Source organism: Morone saxatilis, unplaced genomic scaffold, assembly GCF_004916995.1.
Source record: "Morone saxatilis isolate NCDOM2014 unplaced genomic scaffold, NCSU_SB_2.0 Contig2, whole genome shotgun sequence".
Taxonomy (NCBI): Eukaryota; Metazoa; Chordata; class Actinopteri; family Moronidae; genus Morone; species Morone saxatilis.
Genome location: NW_023339762.1, coordinates 20,278,167 through 20,297,800, shown reverse-complemented (window position 1 = coordinate 20,297,800; position 19,634 = coordinate 20,278,167). Strand labels below are relative to the sequence as shown.

Genomic DNA, 19,634 nt, shown 5'->3' with positions numbered 1-19,634 from the left:
ATTATCAATTATGATGTTGAAATATGAATTAATAGTTCCTTTTGTTTCATTGCAAAATGCATTCAAAGCACCATCGACTGTTAAATCAATTGTTGAACGAGCTTCAACTGAATTCTTACTTTTCTTTCAGGTCAGAAGTTTCTCCCTCCTTCACTCCAGTCTTTTCTACCAATGGCAGCGTGGTTGAGGTGACACATGTTAGTAATCATGTCCCTTCATATCTACTGTGAGGTACCTTCTATGTCAATCTTGATGTTCAAAATAAAAGCTTTTTTTTCTCTCTTTACTTGCTGTTGTTAGTCCACATTTAAAGGACCAAGTTCACAGTTTATCAAGTCTGTAGTAAAGCAAAATAGTCAGCTGCCGCATATGTACACTGTAACAGTTTATGCTTGGTGTAATCCATTCCTCCTGTTCAATGCTGGCCCTGTGCAAACACGCTTATTCCAATGTTTATTTGAAGGTAATACGAGGCTTCAGCAGGTCTGACTTACAGAAATCAAAATGTGACATCATTTAAAGTTACAGTAGTTTTACTACAAAGTTGGAGGACTTTCATTTGGGCTGTTATTGCCCTCTAGGAGATAGAGTGACAGGAAGGGTGGGGAGGTTGAGACACGCAGCAAAGGGCCAGCAGGTCTGACCCTCGAACCTGGGCCGCTGCAGCAGGGACCCCACCCGTTGCACAATGGTTTGTGTCAAGCTCTACGCAATTCCAATTCCAATTCAATCTTTTATTTGTATTTATAGCGGCAATTCATAACAGATAGAAGAGCTGTTTCTCTGCTGCTGTTTGATGAACTCTAAATCCTGACTGAAAAGTCATCAAAAGAAATTATTGCTATGGTAGAGAAGTCAACACAACTCGTTTTGGGCGACTATTTTTCTATAGAATCTTAGAGAGGAAGGGGAGGTTAGAAAATCAGTCTATCAGTGTGGGCTAAACCCCTGGGTCGAGAGTGGGCTTTTTAAGAAAGGGGTTTAATTACAGGCTACTTTAAAGGACTGTGGGCAACATATCCTGATAATAAGCGAAAGATTTTGTTTTTCTGTTTTGTTTTGTTTTAAGGTTGTTGTTTTTTTTAGGCGTAAGGATAAATGGGTATTTGCAGTCTGGCCGATTTATTTCAGTCTTATTTGGACAAGTTTTCTTTTCTCGTCATCTCATGCTGTGTTTTGTCACCTCTCCACCATCTGAAGCTAAAATTCATATGCTCACTATCTCTTTTCCTGAGAGATAAAAATTCATACGCTCACTATCTCTCCTCCATCTGTCATTCTGTCTCTCTTGCTCCACCACGTTTCATGTCTTTCTCATTTGGTCACTTAATCTTCGCCGCATTGCGTGTTCATTTTGCAGGAGTTCGTATGTTGGATGGAGAGGTGACAGACGTGGTGGAGGCCCACTCTCTTAGCCTCAACCCTCAGCACATCCACATTTACAGTGCCAGCTGGGGTCCAGAGGACGATGGCAAGTCACTGGACGGCCCTGCCAAGCTGGCTAAGGAGGCTTTCCTCCAGGGAATCACCAAGGTCAGTCAGAGCAGAAGCTTGGTCTTTTAATCTACTAATATCTTCTCTCGGTTCTTACTTCATGCATCGCTATCAAACTCACATCAGCTCTTTGACATAGGTCTGTCCAGATGAGACGGTTGATACCACTCTCATGTCTGTAAGGTACATATAACCCCGAAGCCAGCAGATAGTTCATTTAGCTTAGCAGGGGGTAACAGCTAGCCTGGCTCTGTTTGAAGGTAGCAAAATCTGCCTGCCAGCACCTTTAAAGCTTGTTAATTCACTTGTTATACCTTGTTTGTTCAATCCACACGAGAACCAGAGTGTAAGAACAGCATTGCACCATTTTACAGGGATTATGTGCCAGAGTATTTCTCTGCCATTCTAATGTCAAAGTTCTTAATGTAAAGTTTCTTCCAGTCTTTATGCTAAGCTAAGCTAACCAGCCGCTGGCTCCAGCTTTTTATTTACCGTACAGACATGAGAGTGGTATTGAGCCTCTCATCAAACTTTTGGCAAGGAGGCAAATTCTGTGTGCGTATTTCCCAAAACATCAAACTATTACTTTTAAGTTACATACGGAGGGATTTCTCTCATGCAGCAAAAAAAGCAGTTAGAAATCTGAGGGTGTTTTTTCACCATAAAATCATACACTATAAATATTTAATGGAGGATATCTCTCTGAGATGTACTGTGGAAAAGGACATACTCAAGGTGAGTTTAATTGCTCTTTGACTCGTCCTTTAGGGTAGATAGAGTAAGACATTAAAGAGTATGACCTAGTATCTAAGGCTAATATCATAATTTCTCATGTGTCAGCATGCTACATCAAAAGACCTTAGCGGAACAGCTAAATGATAAATGTGAGATGAGAGAAAATAGAAATGGAGCAGCAGGCACTGATGCAGAACAATAGTTAGATTCAAAGACCGCAGTAATTAGCGTATAAATGAATGAAACTGCAAAATTTTCTTTGGAAAAGAATGATTTATATGTCAATCCCAAAATGTGAAATGCTCCACATATCACGGTGTGTTAGTGGGGAAAAATTGCCTGACAGCAGCACAACAGGACCTTTCTGGTTCAGCATGTGTTCTCCTGGGAGCCAGATAACCCCTGGCACTGAAGTGTTATCTTCTGGACTCCGCAACCTGCAGCAAAGACAACATCAGGTCATAAATGGGCTGGAAGGTTTAGGAGTATTAGCCATAGCTTCAAGACTCTTGTGTTAGGATGCAGTACAGTTCAAACAGCACTATACACAGAGTGGGATATTTTTCCCCAACTTCTGAACAGAGGTCATTTGTGAGATGGAGATGTAGGATTTCTTTAAAGAAAATTAAAAGAATAATGCTGTTTTTTTATTATTTAACTCTGCACAAGCTTGTTTAAAGTCTCTGTTCAGTTCAAATTGAGGTCTATTTGTACATATAATATTTGATTAACCATGCCAGAGAAAACAGGGTTGTAACAACAGTGATAAGAAAGCAAAGACTCCAGTATCTGTGAAGCCACAATACTGGAACTGATGATGTGACAGGACTTTTATTTGTTTAAGAAAGACTCAAGCCGGCAGAGAGCAGAACAGAGTACAAAACATTCTTGCAGCTTTTTCCATCAAACACTCTGAAAACAACAAGTTTTTCTCTTCCTTTTTTTGTAGTGTTGAGTATCTATGTGTGACCAAGAGGGTGGAAGAAGAAATGGTGTACATCTGTTTTCTCTCACCAATTTCTTACTTGCCATCAACTGTTTCATTGTTGCTGCTCTCCGTATGTGGGATCCAGAAGCAGTGCCACCACTTTCTTTATCTGTTCCCTTCATCAAATGTACTCTTTAGCTTCTTGTTTTGTTCTCCAAAATGAATATTTAATCCACCCACTTGGTTCGAACTGTAGGTGGGAAGAAGAAAAGTTTTCATCTTTCAGTTTTATTCTGAATGTCACAGTGTCGGAGTTGCCACATTCACACTTTGATGAAAGACTTTACTTCAATTGTTAAATTAACGTTCGAATCACAGGGTGTGATTAATGCTGAATAGAAATACAAGTTGCGAGTAGATTGTGATGATGACCTTTTATTTATTTGGCACCTCTCAAAAAACGTGTTTCACCGAAGAATAAATATATTTATATCTGTTTCTGAATAAAGACGGAGAGATCTAGGTCTAACAAAGAAGAAAAAGTATTTTCCTAATATATATTTTACTTAATAAGAAAAGCATAGAGGAAAATAATACAAATGAAATAAAAAACCTGTAAGGCTTTCACAAAACACCTAGATAGTTCTCCACCCAGAGGCTATTCAGATGCCCGGCTGCCCTCTGTCTCCAGCCCAAACCCAGGGGACATTGAGCAACAACTGGTCAGCAGACCTCAGGCTATTATCAGCTATGCACTGAGAGAAAGAAGGTCAGCAATGTAGAAAGGGGACAGACCAAATCGATTCTAAAGGCCACAGGTTACCAGTGCAGGGAGGCAAAAATTAAAAAAATGTGCAACAAATTTCTACAACTTGCAATGTCCCTGGCAACCATCGATTTCTAAAGCATAAATATTTGTTGTAGTCTAATCCAACAAATATTAATCTGGGTCATAAACCAGCACAAGCATTCCAGCCTGCTATTGGCAGTCCAGACCCAACAGGATTAAATGTATGTCTCATATAGTATGTGTGTGTATTTTAGGAGCACGCAATCTCACTGCCAGATATCATGTTGTCATTTATCAGGCCCCTAAATTGTATTCAGCCTGAATAGATTTCATAATTACATTTCTCCTGTTTGTTATCCAATGTTCTGCCGCAATAAGTCGCCTGACATTATGATGTATTAATAAGAGTTGTGCCTAAAGCGGCTCACTGTTTTCGAACAAAAGCATGTAAGTGACAAGGCGTTTAAGCAGTGAGAAAAACGTCTTTGTCAAAGGCAATTTTTCACACTTAACCAGCTCTTATTAATCTCTTTCTCTTATTTTGTGCAACTATATGAGAGTATGTATGTTTCTATACCGCAGGGACGTAGCAGACTAGGCTCCATCTTTGTGTGGGCCTCGGGTAATGGTGGCCGTGAGCAGGACAGCTGTAACTGTGACGGCTACACCAACAGCATTTACACCCTGTCCATCAGCAGCACCACGCAGTCCGGCAACGTGCCGTGGTACAGCGAACCCTGCTCTTCCACCCTCGCTACTACCTTCAGCTCTGGAAACCCGGGGGAGAAACAGATAGTGGGTGTACATACACACACACTCACACTTTGAACATCTCAGATTTGGTGTAGGTTGTTTTTAGACTTCAAATCTTTAGCAGACTGTAAATGTCAGCATTGCAAAAATAACCGAACATCTCATACCTTACATCAGCCTTATCAGTCAGCCAAAAGTTGATGCAGGTACATCCAAAATGAACCTTTTTTTGAGTGTACCCACACATTAATCTTGTCTCTCTCAAAGTAAAAATAAGCATCAAACTGTCAAAATCAAAGTGACTGAACATACAGTGAGCAAAGCTGACAAACACTGAGAGATGCCACATGGTTTCTTTAAGCTGCTTGTCAGCTGAAGAAAAACATGCCTTGGGGATATACAATCATATAAAACAACCATAAGTCTGCTATTCCCTCCAAAATACACCAGAGCCATGCTGCAGGCAAGCAAACACAACTCATCAAATGGATGAAATTGAAGTCATTTTAAATCGGCTGTCGCTTTGTATCTTTGCTTTATCAGTCAGAAGCTGTTATTTGTTGTATCAGTGAGTTCACGCAGCTTTCTTTTATCCAAAACTAGTGTTTATGTTCACTTTGGTGGATTTTTATGTTTGGTATATTATTTGTGTCTAGACTGTCAAATTACATGGAGAGCAGGCTTTTAAACAAATCCAGTGCGGACTCTCAAGTAGCTCATTTACTGGACAGATTTGGTACTGGGTATGTGTTATTAGGTATTTAGAAAATGTTATGTTTATATTTGCAAAAATAAAAACTTAATCAGTGTAGGGCTTCAACTATTATTTTAATTGTTGATTAATCTTTTATTTGTTCACTTACTGTAATCAATTAATCACTTAGTCGTAGAATAACATGTCAGAATATAGTCAAAATTTTCCAGATCATGGTGTCAGATCACTTGTTTTGTGAAATACTCTAATGATAGAAACCTGAGAAAAACAGACAATGCTCATATTGGAAAAGCTGGAACCAGGTAATATTTCCACTTTTTTCACAAATGTCTTTACCGATAACTCCATTGTTGTCAATTTTCTGTCAATTCATGCTTTCAACACTAATTGCTTAGTACAATCAAAAACAATGAATGAACAGTCTTTCAGTGTTGTTTCATCCAATCCAACTGAGCTCTAACAGTTGGCTTGCGGTGGCACCTGCCCTCTCTTTGTTTACCCCTCTTGACACATAGACTTTCTACAGATAATGGTCATTAGTGCCACAATCTGTCAGGCAAAAAACTGCAAACCAAGAATCTGTCCGTAACCTTCACAGCTCGCCTTGCCCTCTGGCTTCTTGTCATTTCGGACGTGACCCAGACAGGCCTCATTAGCTATCTGGCGTTGGCAGAGACCGAGAGCAGAGGTATACCCGGAGTGCTAACATACTTTGCCCAGCCTGGCTAGGCTGATTTGGCTGACATTCACTGCCCCGGCTGTGACCCTTTGGCAGGGATCCACAGACCCGAGACTGAACCTACCTGCTTATTCTCCTCCTCCTCCTTCCCATCTCCGATTGCTGCAGGCAGACCTCCCATTGTCCGCGGTCCTCCACTGTCTAACTCAACCTCTTTCACCGTGAACTTCACTCATACTGAAGTGGGAAACTCAATTTGTCATATTAACTGTCTCTCTGTATTTCTGTGCATTTCGTTCTATCTCCTCCTGTCTCCAAGGTGACCACAGACCTGAGGCAAAAATGCACAGACTCTCACACGGGGACATCTGCCTCGGCCCCACTGGCTGCTGGGATAATCGCACTGGCTCTGGAGGCCAAGTGAGTGAGAATGACAAAGCCTCCTCTTATAAGCATAGAGCTATTTTTGTAGTCAGCCCTGTAGCCAATACACTTATACAGTAAAAAAAAATCTAAATTAAAATTTGAAAACACAATTCTTTTTTTTGTATACTTGATTTGTTATGCTTTGTTATGTATGTGCGTACGTGCGTGCACTCACGTCTGGAAGTGCACACACACGTCTGGGAGTCAGCGTTGGCCTAAATCCCAGCCCAGAAATTCTTTCCTCAGCAAATTAAGCTTTTGATAATCAGTTAATTAGCAAGACAAATCAGCAGCTGCAGCCCACACAGACATCTGAATACCTGTAGGGCCGGTAGTGAAGATTTTAAACTCGAGAATGTCTCTCATTATCGCTCATTCAGGACTCCAGGTGTCAGAATCCAAGTTTCTGTCAGCAGCTCTAATGTCTTCTCCGTTATGTTCGTATCTTTAGTCTTATCTTTGTGTGTGTTAAGCCCTCTTATCAGTTAGCAGACTTCCGCTCGTGCATAATTTGTCTTCATTTCCACATTAGCGATTAGCTGACAGGTGTCAAATCAAATCCAGTATTACCTTACAGCCCAGTTTCAGTTCAGGTATACATCCTCGGCCTCCTAGGTTTATCTCAGCACTGTCACCTCTGATATAAGAGAAAGGCAGAGCTGAGGTTTACACTATATAGACTATTTCTCACTTTCAACACCAAACTAGAGTCAGTATTTGTCAGGGAGCAGCCCCCCTCCTGTCTGTACCCCCTCCTGACAGGCAGCAGTAATAACAGGGTAGCTAGTTTATCAGACTGGGACCACACTGGAATTCACAGAGATGGAATCATTTAATAGGCAGAGTGTTTTGGCTTTCTGGTGTTTTATTATTTTATTATTTTCCCCTTCGCTCTCGGCTGAGGTGACATTGAGTGGATGGGGGATCTCGTCCATTAATAACACATGAGAGAATGTGAGATGTGAATGCTGATGCGGAGGTGATGCGCCACAGTGCAATCATGTGTTTCTATTTCAGTCAACTGTGGTGTTGCACTCAACCAGTGTGATTCATGGTTTGATTATCTTAACCCACTTCCTCATTGATGATTCAAAGGCTCCTCCTATGAATGCTTCTCTGCTGTGCCCGTTAATAAATCTATATTGGGAAAAAAAAAACTTTTTATTGGGCTTCTACTGTGTGGAAGGTGACCCCCAATCCCAGACCTCATTAGAAACTATTATTACAGAATGGTCTAGACAGTCCTCCACGGTATTGTATCCACTGTTTTACTGTGTTCCCTGACCTTTCAACACCATAGGTTATGATGTACCTTTAATACTGGTGTTCTACGCTGGCGTTAAAGCCTTAGTGTGAGCACATATCTTTGTAATGGTTGACTGACATACCCTCCAGGGCCTCCTCCATGTCTCAGTCTAATATTTAAGAAATGTATAGCTGTCTTCACAGTACATGCTCAGCTGGATCACATTTTAGGTGTGTCTACAGAATCCTGACCTTTTCCATATTCCATAGCTCCTCACATTTCCTCCGCTGTATTGTCGTACAGTTTAGGTCAGCAAAGCCTGGATTTTTCTCATAATGTGCATAATGTAGGAAAGTAATACCTTCAGCTATTACATGACAGAAAGTCAATGGTTACTCTGTTTTCCTTCCTGTATCTGTGCAGCATGAACCTGACCTGGAGGGACATGCAGCATCTGGTGGTGAGAACGTCCCAGCCCGGTCATCTCAGCGCCATAGACTGGAAGACCAACGGAGTGGGGCGCAGAGGTACAGCCTGGCTTGTCCAAATCAAGCACAGATGGTTAAAGTGGCTTTATATTCGTGCCTCTATCCTGAGCACACAGTGGACGTTTTGAGCACAGAAAAACACTATCATGCAAAAGAATAATTTAATTTAAGCAAACAAAACTCTATTCTGTGCACTCTATTTGCGTTTGCTATTATGCACACAGTAATAACCTCTGTCACTCAGTTTCAAGCTCCCTGTTGTTGTGTACTGCTTAATCCTTGGAGATTTGCTCTGTTAATATCTTTGCCCTGTGCGCTCTCAGGTTTGCCTGCAATCTGACAAAGCATTACAGCGTGCCAGAAGAATTCAGAAAATTGGGGTGAAATATTTTAATAATTCATGATTGGCTTTTGCCTTTACCCCAATTGCTAGTAGGCACACCAAAGCCACTTGTAAGTGTGCATATCTAGTTTTATTTCAAAATGAATTTTTGAACTTATTCAAACTAGTCATGGTTTGAGGATTGCCAGCTACAAAGCTACTGCATTTTAATCATTAAAGCAACTACAAGGAATTTTCATTTTGTGTTGATTCTGGCTTCCCTCAGACAAAAGCAGTAGTTTTTTCACTGCCTCGTTTCATTAATTTCAAGGAGAATCTTCTTACTGATGATCTTGTTTGTTTATGTAGGTCATATAGAGGCATCAGTATTAAATTGTGACTGTTTCATAACCAGTTGAAAAAATTCCAACTGAAATTCACGTGCATTTTTGTTTGCTACATACATATCTTCTCTATATATCACCTGTCCTCCTTCAAGAAATTGAAGGTGGGATGCAAATGCAATAAAAGTTGTATATATTGTAACAAGGAGCTCAAAACTAACATATACACGGAGTGGTGTGCCTTGAATGACTCACCAGATGATTGGTATTGAGTTGAACAGCCTCACAGCTATAAGACAATATATATATATATAGCGCTGCAATTTGTGTAGAAAGAATGAAATAAAAATAGAGCTCTTTCAATTAATTTATTAATTAATCCCTTTTTGAGCTGAAATATCAACTAAAATGCTCCTTTAAAGAGACCATGTTATGCTCATTTTCATACTCATGCTCAGGTTCATACTTCTGTTTTGGGGGTCTACTAGAATATGTTTAAAAGCTTCAATGTTCAAAAAAAACATTATTTTTCTCATAAAAGCCATTGGTAAAAAAACCTCTTTGCGCCCCCTGACACACTCCGTTTGACCTCAGAAAGCCCAGTCTGCTCTGATTGGTGATACCCAAACACAAAAGAAAGCAAACAAATCAAATCAGCTTTGCAACCAAGCCTTGAGTTTCACAGTGCTACATTTTTGTAAGCTTTTATTTTGTAGCTGTTATATTGTTATATTTTGTTACAGTTTGCCATGGCCTTCATTGGTTTGCGGCAGTAACATTACAACTTGTAATCATAAATCCACCTCCACACTTCAACCCTCAACATCTTGATATCAAAAATCCATCGCAGTATTTCAACACAATTTGCAGTTATAGTGGGCCTACAGCTGATTGTCAAAACCAACGGATCACTACAGTGTTAACTAGCTTTCACTCTGGATGTACAGCCAACAACTCTACACCTGAACACTCAGTAGTAGCTACCTTGTTGGTTTTAAAGATCCTGAATCTCCAGATCGCCCAAACAAAGTGCCCCGTCTTTCAAGTGCAACTGTGTGGCAAATCCAACATCCCTTTTTAACGCTTTCATACATAAAATACACCGATCAGCCGTAACATTATGATTACCTGCCGAATATTGCGTAGGTCCCTCTTTTGCCGCCAAAACAGCCCTGACCCGTCGAGGCATGGACTCCACTAGACCTCTGAAGGTGTGCTGTGGTATCTGGCACCAACACGTTAGCAGCAGATCTTTTAAGTCCTGTAAGCTGTGAGGTGGGGTCTCCACGGATCAGACTTGTTTGTCCAGCACATCCCACAGATGCTGGATTGGATTGAGATCTGGGGAATTTGGAGGCCAAGTCAACACCTTGAACCCATTGATGTGTTCCTCAAACCATTCTTGAACCCTTTTTGCTTTGTGGCACGGCGCATTATCCTGCTGAATGAGGCCGCTGCCACCAGGGAATACCGTTTTCATTAAAGAGTGTACACTGTCTGTGCTTAGGTAGGTGGTATGTGTCAGTCTGTCAAGTAACATCCACATGAATTGGCCCTTGTCAAAGTCGCTCAGATCCTCACGCTGCCCACTTTTTCTGCTTCAAGCACATCAACTTTGAGGACTAAATGTTCACTTGCTGCCTAATATAGCCACTGACAGGTGTCATGATAACTAGATAATCAGTGTTATTAACTTCACCTGTCAGTGGTCACAGTGTTGTGGCTGATTGGTGTATACACTTAAATACACAACAAAAATAAACATAAATTGGATTATCACTAATTTACATGTACATTTTTCATAAACAACACAATAAAAAGTGTTTAAACCCAAATAAACCGAATGATCGTAACATAAACACAAAATAAGCGCAATGCCCCTTTTATACTTCACCATGCTACAAGCTGTCATTAGCCGCATTAGTACTCTTTTAAGAACATAATACAGTGATATTTCATCAACCAAAGCTAACAATTAGCTTAGCAATTAGCGCTAGCAATCTTTTAACTAATACAATGATACAATATGCATCACAGTAGGTTGGAAACATTAGAGATCATCACGTTACATGACCCTGATTGTTTTTTATGAAACGTATCTGAACTCTAACTGATTCTCTCCTCACAGAAGAGCAAAGAAACACTAATAACTTGGCTGAAGCTTTCCCGCTCATGTTCACAGTTGGGATTTGGATGAAAGAGCACCTTATTAGCATCGATAAATGGAAATAATCAAAGTTTCAAGACTGTTACATGGCGTTTCATTCCAGCAATTGTTTGGTTCACAGCACGTTTGCAACACATAGCAGCACTAGCTACCACTTCAGATGCAAACAGTGTATTACGCTCCCTTTTGGAAACAACATGCAACTACACCTCTAGATGACATTTTAGCAAACATACGCTTACACAACCCAAAAGCCACGAACTCTGAGCAACACTCCTAGTCCAACTTACAAACATGAACACATTTCGTCCTTCACCAGAGAAGAGGAGAAAATTGCACCTCTAACATCATTTTCAAGGCTATACGGCTAATTAGCTTCTCGGCTGCATCACATTAAACAGCATGAAAACTTGCCTGCAACTATACTTTTCACATGCTGGTGTGATCCTTGCTCTCCAAAACCACTGCTAACAACATGCTGTTCGCCCGTGGCTTCTCCTGCCAGGGCTCAGCCTACCAGCTGCTGCCAATCAAACACAGACACGCCCCTCCAACCTGCTCACACTAAAAGGATCATTGTTGATATTTCAATATTATAATACATTTAACACCTTTTTTTATTCGATGCGATTACAAAAAATGATCAACAATAAGTTTAAGAAAAAGTTTACAATATGCTTAACTTCAAAAAAGAGGTAAGTTAGTGTCATTTCTGTTGGACTTTAAGTTCCTGGACGCAGTTAAAGTCAGTATTGCTGATTCATGATTGTGAGCTCAGGTCTGCGGAACAAATATAACACCTCAGTATTACTGTAAAAAGGGGATAGCTGAGTGACTGTAATTTATCTTTCTGTGGTGTTATCTCATTGCCACCACCCACCAAGCTGCCACTCTCTATCCTTATCCTTCCATGTTTTTTTCCTCCACAGTGAGTCATTCATACGGATATGGTGTCCTGGATGCAGGTGCTATGGTGGCTTTGGCACAGAATTGGACCACAGTTGGGCCACAGCATCAGTGTGTTCACACAATGCTCTCAGAACCAAGGTTAGAAGGGTGACTTGAAGCTTGTGTTTGTGTGTGTGTGTGTGTGTGTATTTGTGTGTAAACTGAGTTTTAGTCTCATTATGAGCACTTGGTGCTCTGTCATGCAGCTCAGCCTGATAGATGTCACCATATTCTGCTCAGAGCTGGGACGGACACGTAGGTTTGTAGCACAGTGCTATTGTCTGTGTCCGTTTTTGTAGCCACAGAACATTAACCATTCTCCCCTGCACTTGTCAAACCTGCAGAGACATCGGGAACAAGCTCGTGTTCAGCAAGAGTGTGGATGCCTGCTGGGGACGACCGGAGTATGTCAGCTCTCTGGAACATGTTCAGGCTCGCCTCACTCTCTCCCACAACCAGCGAGGAAAATTGGCCATTCATCTCATCAGCCCACTGGGCACACGCTCCACCCTGCTGTTCCCCAGGTACACAGTAAAACACACCAACCCACAGCCAATCCCGGATATAAATCTCTCTCTGCTTGTCTTTTTTTACACACTCAAACAAACACAATGCGCGTGTATGTGTGTACCTAAATGTCACTTGTGAACACAAACTTTCTACGGCAGAAAGAAAACACAGCTATGTCATCGTTCCACTCTCTGTGTCACTTTCTTTTCTTTCAGGCCCAATGACTTCTCCTCAGAGGGATTCAACGACTGGGCCTTTATGACCACCCACTCATGGGACGAAGATCCTCAAGGGGAATGGACCCTGGAAATAGAGAACGTAGCAGCTAATGGACGTGACTATGGTAAGCCCACTCATCGCCATTAATTGTTCAGTCTGGTCACATCACATCAAACCCACATTTGTGCCACCATTAACTGCCCCCTCATCAACTCAAGTCTTCTTGCATATTTTTCATGCTTCTCTAAATATCCTCTCCTCAGTTCCCCTTTTCTTCTGTCACATTCCCTCTCCAATGATTCAGTTTGTACTGTTTTTGGTACCGGAGGGAGAAGCTCTCAGAAACGAATCTTAGGCAGAGAAACATTCTTCTGCAAGAAATCGGTTGGCAACCTTTTGATTATCAACTTTATTATCTTGAGAATGTTTTTTCTTCTTACGAGTGGGCTCAAATTTCTTTCAAGAGGCTAAGAGCGACACGCTGAGAAGAGTTAACTCGTTAAGTCCTAGAGCTTTCCCGTGGCTTTGTTTACTCTGAGCGGCCAGGGGAATGTGATAGGAGCTCTATCCTCTGCTGGTGTCGATCCTCCTCCAGTGTTATGTTTGGGTCCGCTCTCATCACTTGTTTCCTTTCCTTCCACCCCCATATCCTCTTCTCAGCCAGTCCACACTGTTCCCTGTTTGAGAAGTGTTACATTTATATTCTCTTCCACATCTCCATACCCCCACACCCCTCCCCTCTCTCTCATTCTCTCTCATTCCCTCTCATTCTCTCTCAGGTGTGTTGAGTCAGTTCACCCTCATCCTGTGGGGTACTGGACCCAGCGTTGTCAACCCCTCATCGTCTGACTTCCCTCGGCCGTCCAACAACAGCTGCAAGACCTTTGATGCCCAGCAGATCTGCATCGGTGAGATCATTCGGGCTTCCAGTGACACACAAACCTTGAACAAGAGCCACTTAAATTGAATGGGCTCATTTGTATTAGCGCTGGCACACACTCATTGTTACAAAACAGGCTTCTGGTCAGACCGTGTTGGGTATTTCAACTTGTGAAAAGCGAATGTTGTGAATACAGATTGCCCATTTACAAGCCTCCCATGAATCTGTTTACGCGTGCACTGTGAATATGCACATTGCCATATGTCATATTAGTTTAAATCAGAGTGTGGGACGTATGGAGGAGCAGCAGGGGAGATTAAAACTGCGTCAGTGCAAGAGGTGCTACGTTGTCAACAACTGTTGAGGATGACTCCCTCATTGAAAGGCAGATGAGGTTCGGAAGCTTCGTTCTGCTTCCAAGCATTCAGACACTTTCCTCTTAATCATTCCAGACTTCTCCATAATTTAATTTAAATCTACATTTCAATAGTTGCTGGTGATGCTTTATTTTAAGGGGGCTCCAGTTTTCTAACAACTTCCTAGAAACGGACTGTAAGGTTCCTGGAAAGGACATTGTAATTTGGTGGTAATTATATCTTTAAAAAGAAAAGACACAATGTTCGGTCGGTTACAGCTTCCATTTACTGGCTGTGGCCTTCTTTTAACAAGTTAAGCATCTTTTAGTTGCTCACAAGAGATGAGTTGCTTAAATGTAGCAGTTTCTTTTTGGGTGGTTGTAAATTACAGGCAAGCTTCAACAGATATAAAGAATAGAAAAGAATAAGGTTACTAACAAAAGAATATTTCCATGGGTTTAAATGGATCTGTTTGTCATGCCCCTTTAGACTGAAATCAGTTCATGATTTTTACATAATCACTCATATATTTTTATCAATTAATGATATTTTATGTGTAATTAATTTTTTTTTAAAACTCATCAGAGCTCAACTGATTAGTCGATTCATTGGTCAAACAACTGAAAATGAATTGCCAACTATTGTGATAATTATTTTTGCTTGCTCAATTTGCTGCTTTTTCTTGTCTAACACTGTAAACTGAAAGATTTTCATCTGACTGGTGATCTGATAAAAAAAAAAGCTATTTCAAGTCCCCACTTTGGGCTCTGGGGAATTGTGATGTTTTTTCACTGTTTTTCTGTTTTCTTTTGTAGACTAATTGATTAATAAATGAAATGAGAAAATAATCAGCAGATAGTTGAAGAATTAATGATAGTGAAAAATAATTGTTTGTCGGATTACATGAGACTTAACCTCCCTTATGCTTTCGTCTTCCACGCTCCATCCAGAGTGCAGCCCCGGCTTCTCCCTCTTCCTCCAGGGTTGTATGAAGGTGTGTCCACCGGGCTTCACCTCGGGGCCTCAGCTCCTCAACCTCTCCCTGGAGAACTGGGTGGACTTGTCCTCCGTCCAGGCCTGCCTGCCCTGCAACCCTGCCTGCCTTACCTGTTCTGGCACCGGGCCTACAGACTGCCTGTCCTGCCCGCCTCACAGCCACCTGGTCCTCACCTCCTGCCTGCACCAGAACCAGGTCCAGCGTAAATCCCCACTAGCTGGGGCACTCAATGCTGACGAAGCCCAGCCAGAGGGTGAGATCCCAGTGGCGGCGCACGACAGCAGCGAAGGCGAGGAACCTCCGGGGTTCAACGTAGCTCCGTACACTCAGCTGCCTGCCGTCGTGGCCGTGCTCGGCTGTGCCTTCATCCTGGCTGCCTTCGTTGGGGTCTTCCTCTTGCTGCAGATGCGCTCAGGTGGCGCTTCTTTGGGCTGGAGGACCAAAGTGCCCTCTGTGTATTCAGAGACGAGGGGGGAGCGGGTGGGCTTCGGGTTTGGCTTCGGCCAGGGACGGGAGAGGAATGCACGGATATGCTACAAGGGGATCCCCACTGTGTGGGGGGATGAGGACACGATCGCCTACCAGTCTGAATCAGACAGCGAGGAAGTGGACGGTCACAGCGAGAGGACCGCTTTCATCAAGACACAGAGCTCGATCTAGCTGAACCCGCATCTGCTGTTGTGGTGTCTGACACCACGACATCCTGCATCAGCATTTAGATCTGACAGTACGGAGCCGATACATGAAGGAGAATCACGCAGTCTCAGAAAAAAAAAAAAACACAAAACGCAGGCCTTACTGTCCCATTAGCACCACGTCTAAAATGTTTTTTCATATATTTATTTACATTTGTTAATTTATCTTATTTGATTGATATTCTGATGTAAGGTGTGTTCATTATGCATTTGACTCTTTGTCACCAGTTTACGGTATTATGCAACGGGCTTATTTTTACTTTAACTACCTGCTTCATTTTGTCCAATTTGTCAATGGCGTATTTCAGACATTTTGTATTGCTCTCCCACAGCGGCGGGGGATGACAGACAGATTTAAATCGTCAAAATAAAAGCAGCAGAGGCCCAGATGTGCTGACTATTTGTCCCAAAAACATTGAATCCTTCATTTTACCATAATGCAACTCAGTAGCATCATTTGTTAGAGCCCATCTGCCTGTTAAATGTTTCAAACTCCACAACCCCATGATCTGTAAAAAAGAAAAAGTAGACTTCAACCACCCGTTAAGAACTGTTCTGGTGACATCTTTGTGGTTATTTTTTAGGATTTTAAAATTTCTCCAGAACTAAAGAAGCCACGATGTGATGAGTAAGAACTGAACTTGACGTGTAAAACAAAAGTGTCTCTCAAAACCAGTGGAGTGCATTACTTCCCTTAAATAAATATGCATCTGATTTGTCCTGAACACAAACATCTGGCACATCTGCACAGGCAGTTCTTATATTGAATGTGCGGTTGTTATATTTGATGAGATTCCTGGCAGATTGTGGGCCAGGGGTCATGAAGTCAACATTGCTCTTCATTAATAGTCAGAAAACTTTGAATTGAAGATTTCCGCAGCGTACTGGGACTGCGTAATAAAACATCCCACAGGCTGTTTGATGAGCAGGAGACTGGAGGATTCTCTGTTTTTAATAAAGACACAGTGGGAATTGCCACAGCAGCGTAGATATATATATAAATATATCTATCAAATATATCAGTCACGAAATCTTACTGACTTGTAAAACAGTGACACTGTTTTTTTGAATAAAATCAAAACACCACGTAGCCCAAAGCTGCTTGGCTGACCTTTACAACATTTTTCTACTTGGTTGCTGCTGGTAAGAAATAAGATCATTCTCTCTTCATTTTCCCCACAGAGCATATATTGATTTTGGGTTTTTCTCCCAGAGCGTCTTCATCAGTTGTAAACCTCTTTCCCTTTCTATTAAGAGCGCCATACATTGAAAGACAAATACCTGCTTTATTTCCCATCTGCAACGGTATAAACTTAGTACTTACGCCACACAAGCTGAATCAAAGCCTTTCGGATCTGAAGGCCAGAATGCTGACTGATTAAGAAATGAAGAGATCTTGTCTCGCGTTTTCTATGTTTGTTTTATATCCTTTTTTATTTAACTGACAATGGATGTTAATGTGGAGATCAGTTTCATGCTGGAATAAAATGACTTTGGCTGTTGCATAGATAGACTGTGTGTGTGCTTTTACTCCCAGATTTGAGCACCTTTGGGGGTTTAAATTTTAAAATTTTAAATTTTTTTAAGAGCTGGCCCCTGACACCACCCAAGAGAACAGATGGCTCATCACTTCTTCATGGCCGTATATCATTGTTGCAAGTGTGTTCACTCCAGGCGTTTAGCTTTAACAGGGAGCCAGCATTCTGTCTTCTCCCTACAACCCAGTCGCAGCGAGGGCGCTGCCAAAAAGCCTTCAAGAAACGGTTTTCTCAAGCTTCAATGTGGTGTCCCCCTTAAAGTTTAAATTAATATAAATGGAAGAGATTTGTATGCATGCGGGAAAACAATACCCGCTGGTAGGAGCTTGTTCATTAGCAGCTTTCCTCTGTAACACCCTCTACAGAGGCAGGTAACTGGGTTCATGGGTGAAGGTACATTCATTCTGTGGCCCATAATTAGATCTGCCGGGAGAACTCGCTGCACAACTCAGTGCCCCTCGGATGCACCACGCTTTGCATTATAAATGTTCATGTGTGAAAGTAACGGTGTGTTTGTGTGTGTATAGGCCTGTGTAGTTAAAGTGGATGAGTTTGAAAGCCTTTTATCTCATTCACACCTCCATTACATGTTTGTGTGAGCTGTGATCAGTTTCTGTGGCTGTTTTTTCCCCTAGCTGTGCCCTTTAGCTTGTATTAATTAGCTGTTGTGTTCAGTACAATGCTGCCTGCTAACTAGGCTTGGCAACAAGAAATGTTAGATGAATTAAAACAACAAATCAGTTCCCCATTAGCCGATTTCACATTCAGATCAATTGGACACCGAGGTTCCAGTCTCATTATTCCAGCTGGTCAAACATCATTTGTGTGTTTGTGCTGAATCTGAAAATAGCAGGGTGTCAGTTCTCCCTCCCATATTTTGCACAGAAAGGTTGAGAAACACAGTTGGCAGTCTGGACTAAAATGCAGAGGCTGAGTGTCCCCAGGGTGCCTCCACAGGCGGCCCCTTCCACTCAGACAGACACACGCGCACACACACAGTGCCACTTCCTCTCTGCTGCCACACATCAGAGCAGTGATCACTCTCAGGCCTCAGGAAACCCTGCCACCACATTCTTTTCTTCTTCTGTGTCCCCGATCCGTTTTTATGTAGCGTGAACAAAGAAAAATCTGTTGTCATGTTAAGCTCAATGTTGTCACCGATAGCGTCACAACACCTGCGCCCTCACACAGGGGTGAAAACACGCTGCTGGTAATTAGGGTGTGAGCTTCTCTCGGTTTAATGTCAGGCTGAGTCCTTGGCAGCCAACCACTGACAAGTGAAGCATTGGACAGTGTAAAAGGGCTGATATCTCTAACACTAATCTGAGACTGACAACATCTGTAGACATGGACTGTACTGCTGTACCGACTCAACGTTGCCCCCTACTGATAAGAGAATTAGTCAAGCTCTTGAAAACATGAAAATAGCATTACAGAAGATTAATTTGTGCAGTCAAGAGACAAATTAATTTCAGATAAGTGAAACTTTTTAAAAGGACAATCTTGGTATTTTGCTCTTTATTCACTTCCCATCTCTTCTGTTTTACTATAGCTTTAATCCATCTTTAATCAACAAATACGGACGAGACCTTGCCGTCATATATTACCTCTGAACAAAAAAAAAAAAAAAACAGCGCTACAACAGATATCACATTTAAAAAAGAAAAGAAAAACATTTATACAGAGGCCGCGACACACACCGAGACAGCAGAGGAGAAGGTTATGACAAGGTTATAAAGACAACAGGAGAAAAGTGCAAATTCAAGATGCAGTGAAGTCTGGTCGCACAGAAATGTTGATCACAGCTGGAGGGGCGGAGAGAGGGACTGCAGTGCTCACAGTGAGACAGAAGGCAGAATGTATTGAACTATGGCAGAGCAGACAGGCCAGAGGAGGAGAGCAACAAAGCAGCAGAGCTCCTGTGGAGAATGAAAGAGATGACCGGTTAAAGTGATGGGACACAGTGGGGCAGCGCGAGATGGCAGCGCGGTACAAAGTGCAACACAGGTGGGCCGCGAGATGTCCGGCCTCAGCTTTTTTGGACACAGATGACAACATCCTCCACGGGCCGCTGTGGAGGCGAATACGCACCAGAAAAAGGCTGAGAAAAAAAAATAAAAGAGTGCGGCTCATTTGAAGAAACTTCTTCTGAGGATTTCTGTGTATGGTTTGATACAACTCCTTAAAAAGGATCTGTTCACCCAAATTACAACCAAAAAGGTCTCATAAGTCTCCTTTGTCACTTAGTGGTAGCTTGACATGCAGACAGTTTTGGTTTTATGTGCTGAGGCTTTGAGAAAATCCCTTTGAGATTTCTACCACTAGAGGAATTTTACACGTCTATATAGCAATCTTTACAGTACAATCTTTATATAAGAATCAACATATTATGCAATGTGTGCAT

At 41.9% G+C, this 19,634-nt stretch overlaps 1 protein-coding gene across 3 annotated transcripts in view; it reads left to right on the top strand.

Moving 5' to 3' along the window:
- The window catches only part of furinb (furin (paired basic amino acid cleaving enzyme) b), an 82,366-nt gene extending 65,177 nt beyond the window's left edge, over positions 1-17,189 (top strand). For all 3 annotated transcript variants that reach the window (XM_035664460.1, XM_035664461.1, XM_035664462.1), the window contains 9 exons: positions 1,361-1,533; positions 4,530-4,742; positions 6,414-6,514; positions 8,190-8,293; positions 12,017-12,134; positions 12,380-12,559; positions 12,761-12,888; positions 13,544-13,672; positions 14,951-17,189. In XM_035664460.1, the coding sequence (XP_035520353.1) occupies positions 1,361-1,533; positions 4,530-4,742; positions 6,414-6,514; positions 8,190-8,293; positions 12,017-12,134; positions 12,380-12,559; positions 12,761-12,888; positions 13,544-13,672; positions 14,951-15,657 (1,853 nt within the window). In that variant the 3' untranslated portion in view covers positions 15,658-17,189. The remainder of the gene's footprint in view (positions 1-1,360; positions 1,534-4,529; positions 4,743-6,413; positions 6,515-8,189; positions 8,294-12,016; positions 12,135-12,379; positions 12,560-12,760; positions 12,889-13,543; positions 13,673-14,950) is intronic.
- Positions 17,190-19,634: the final 2,445 nt, after the last annotated feature.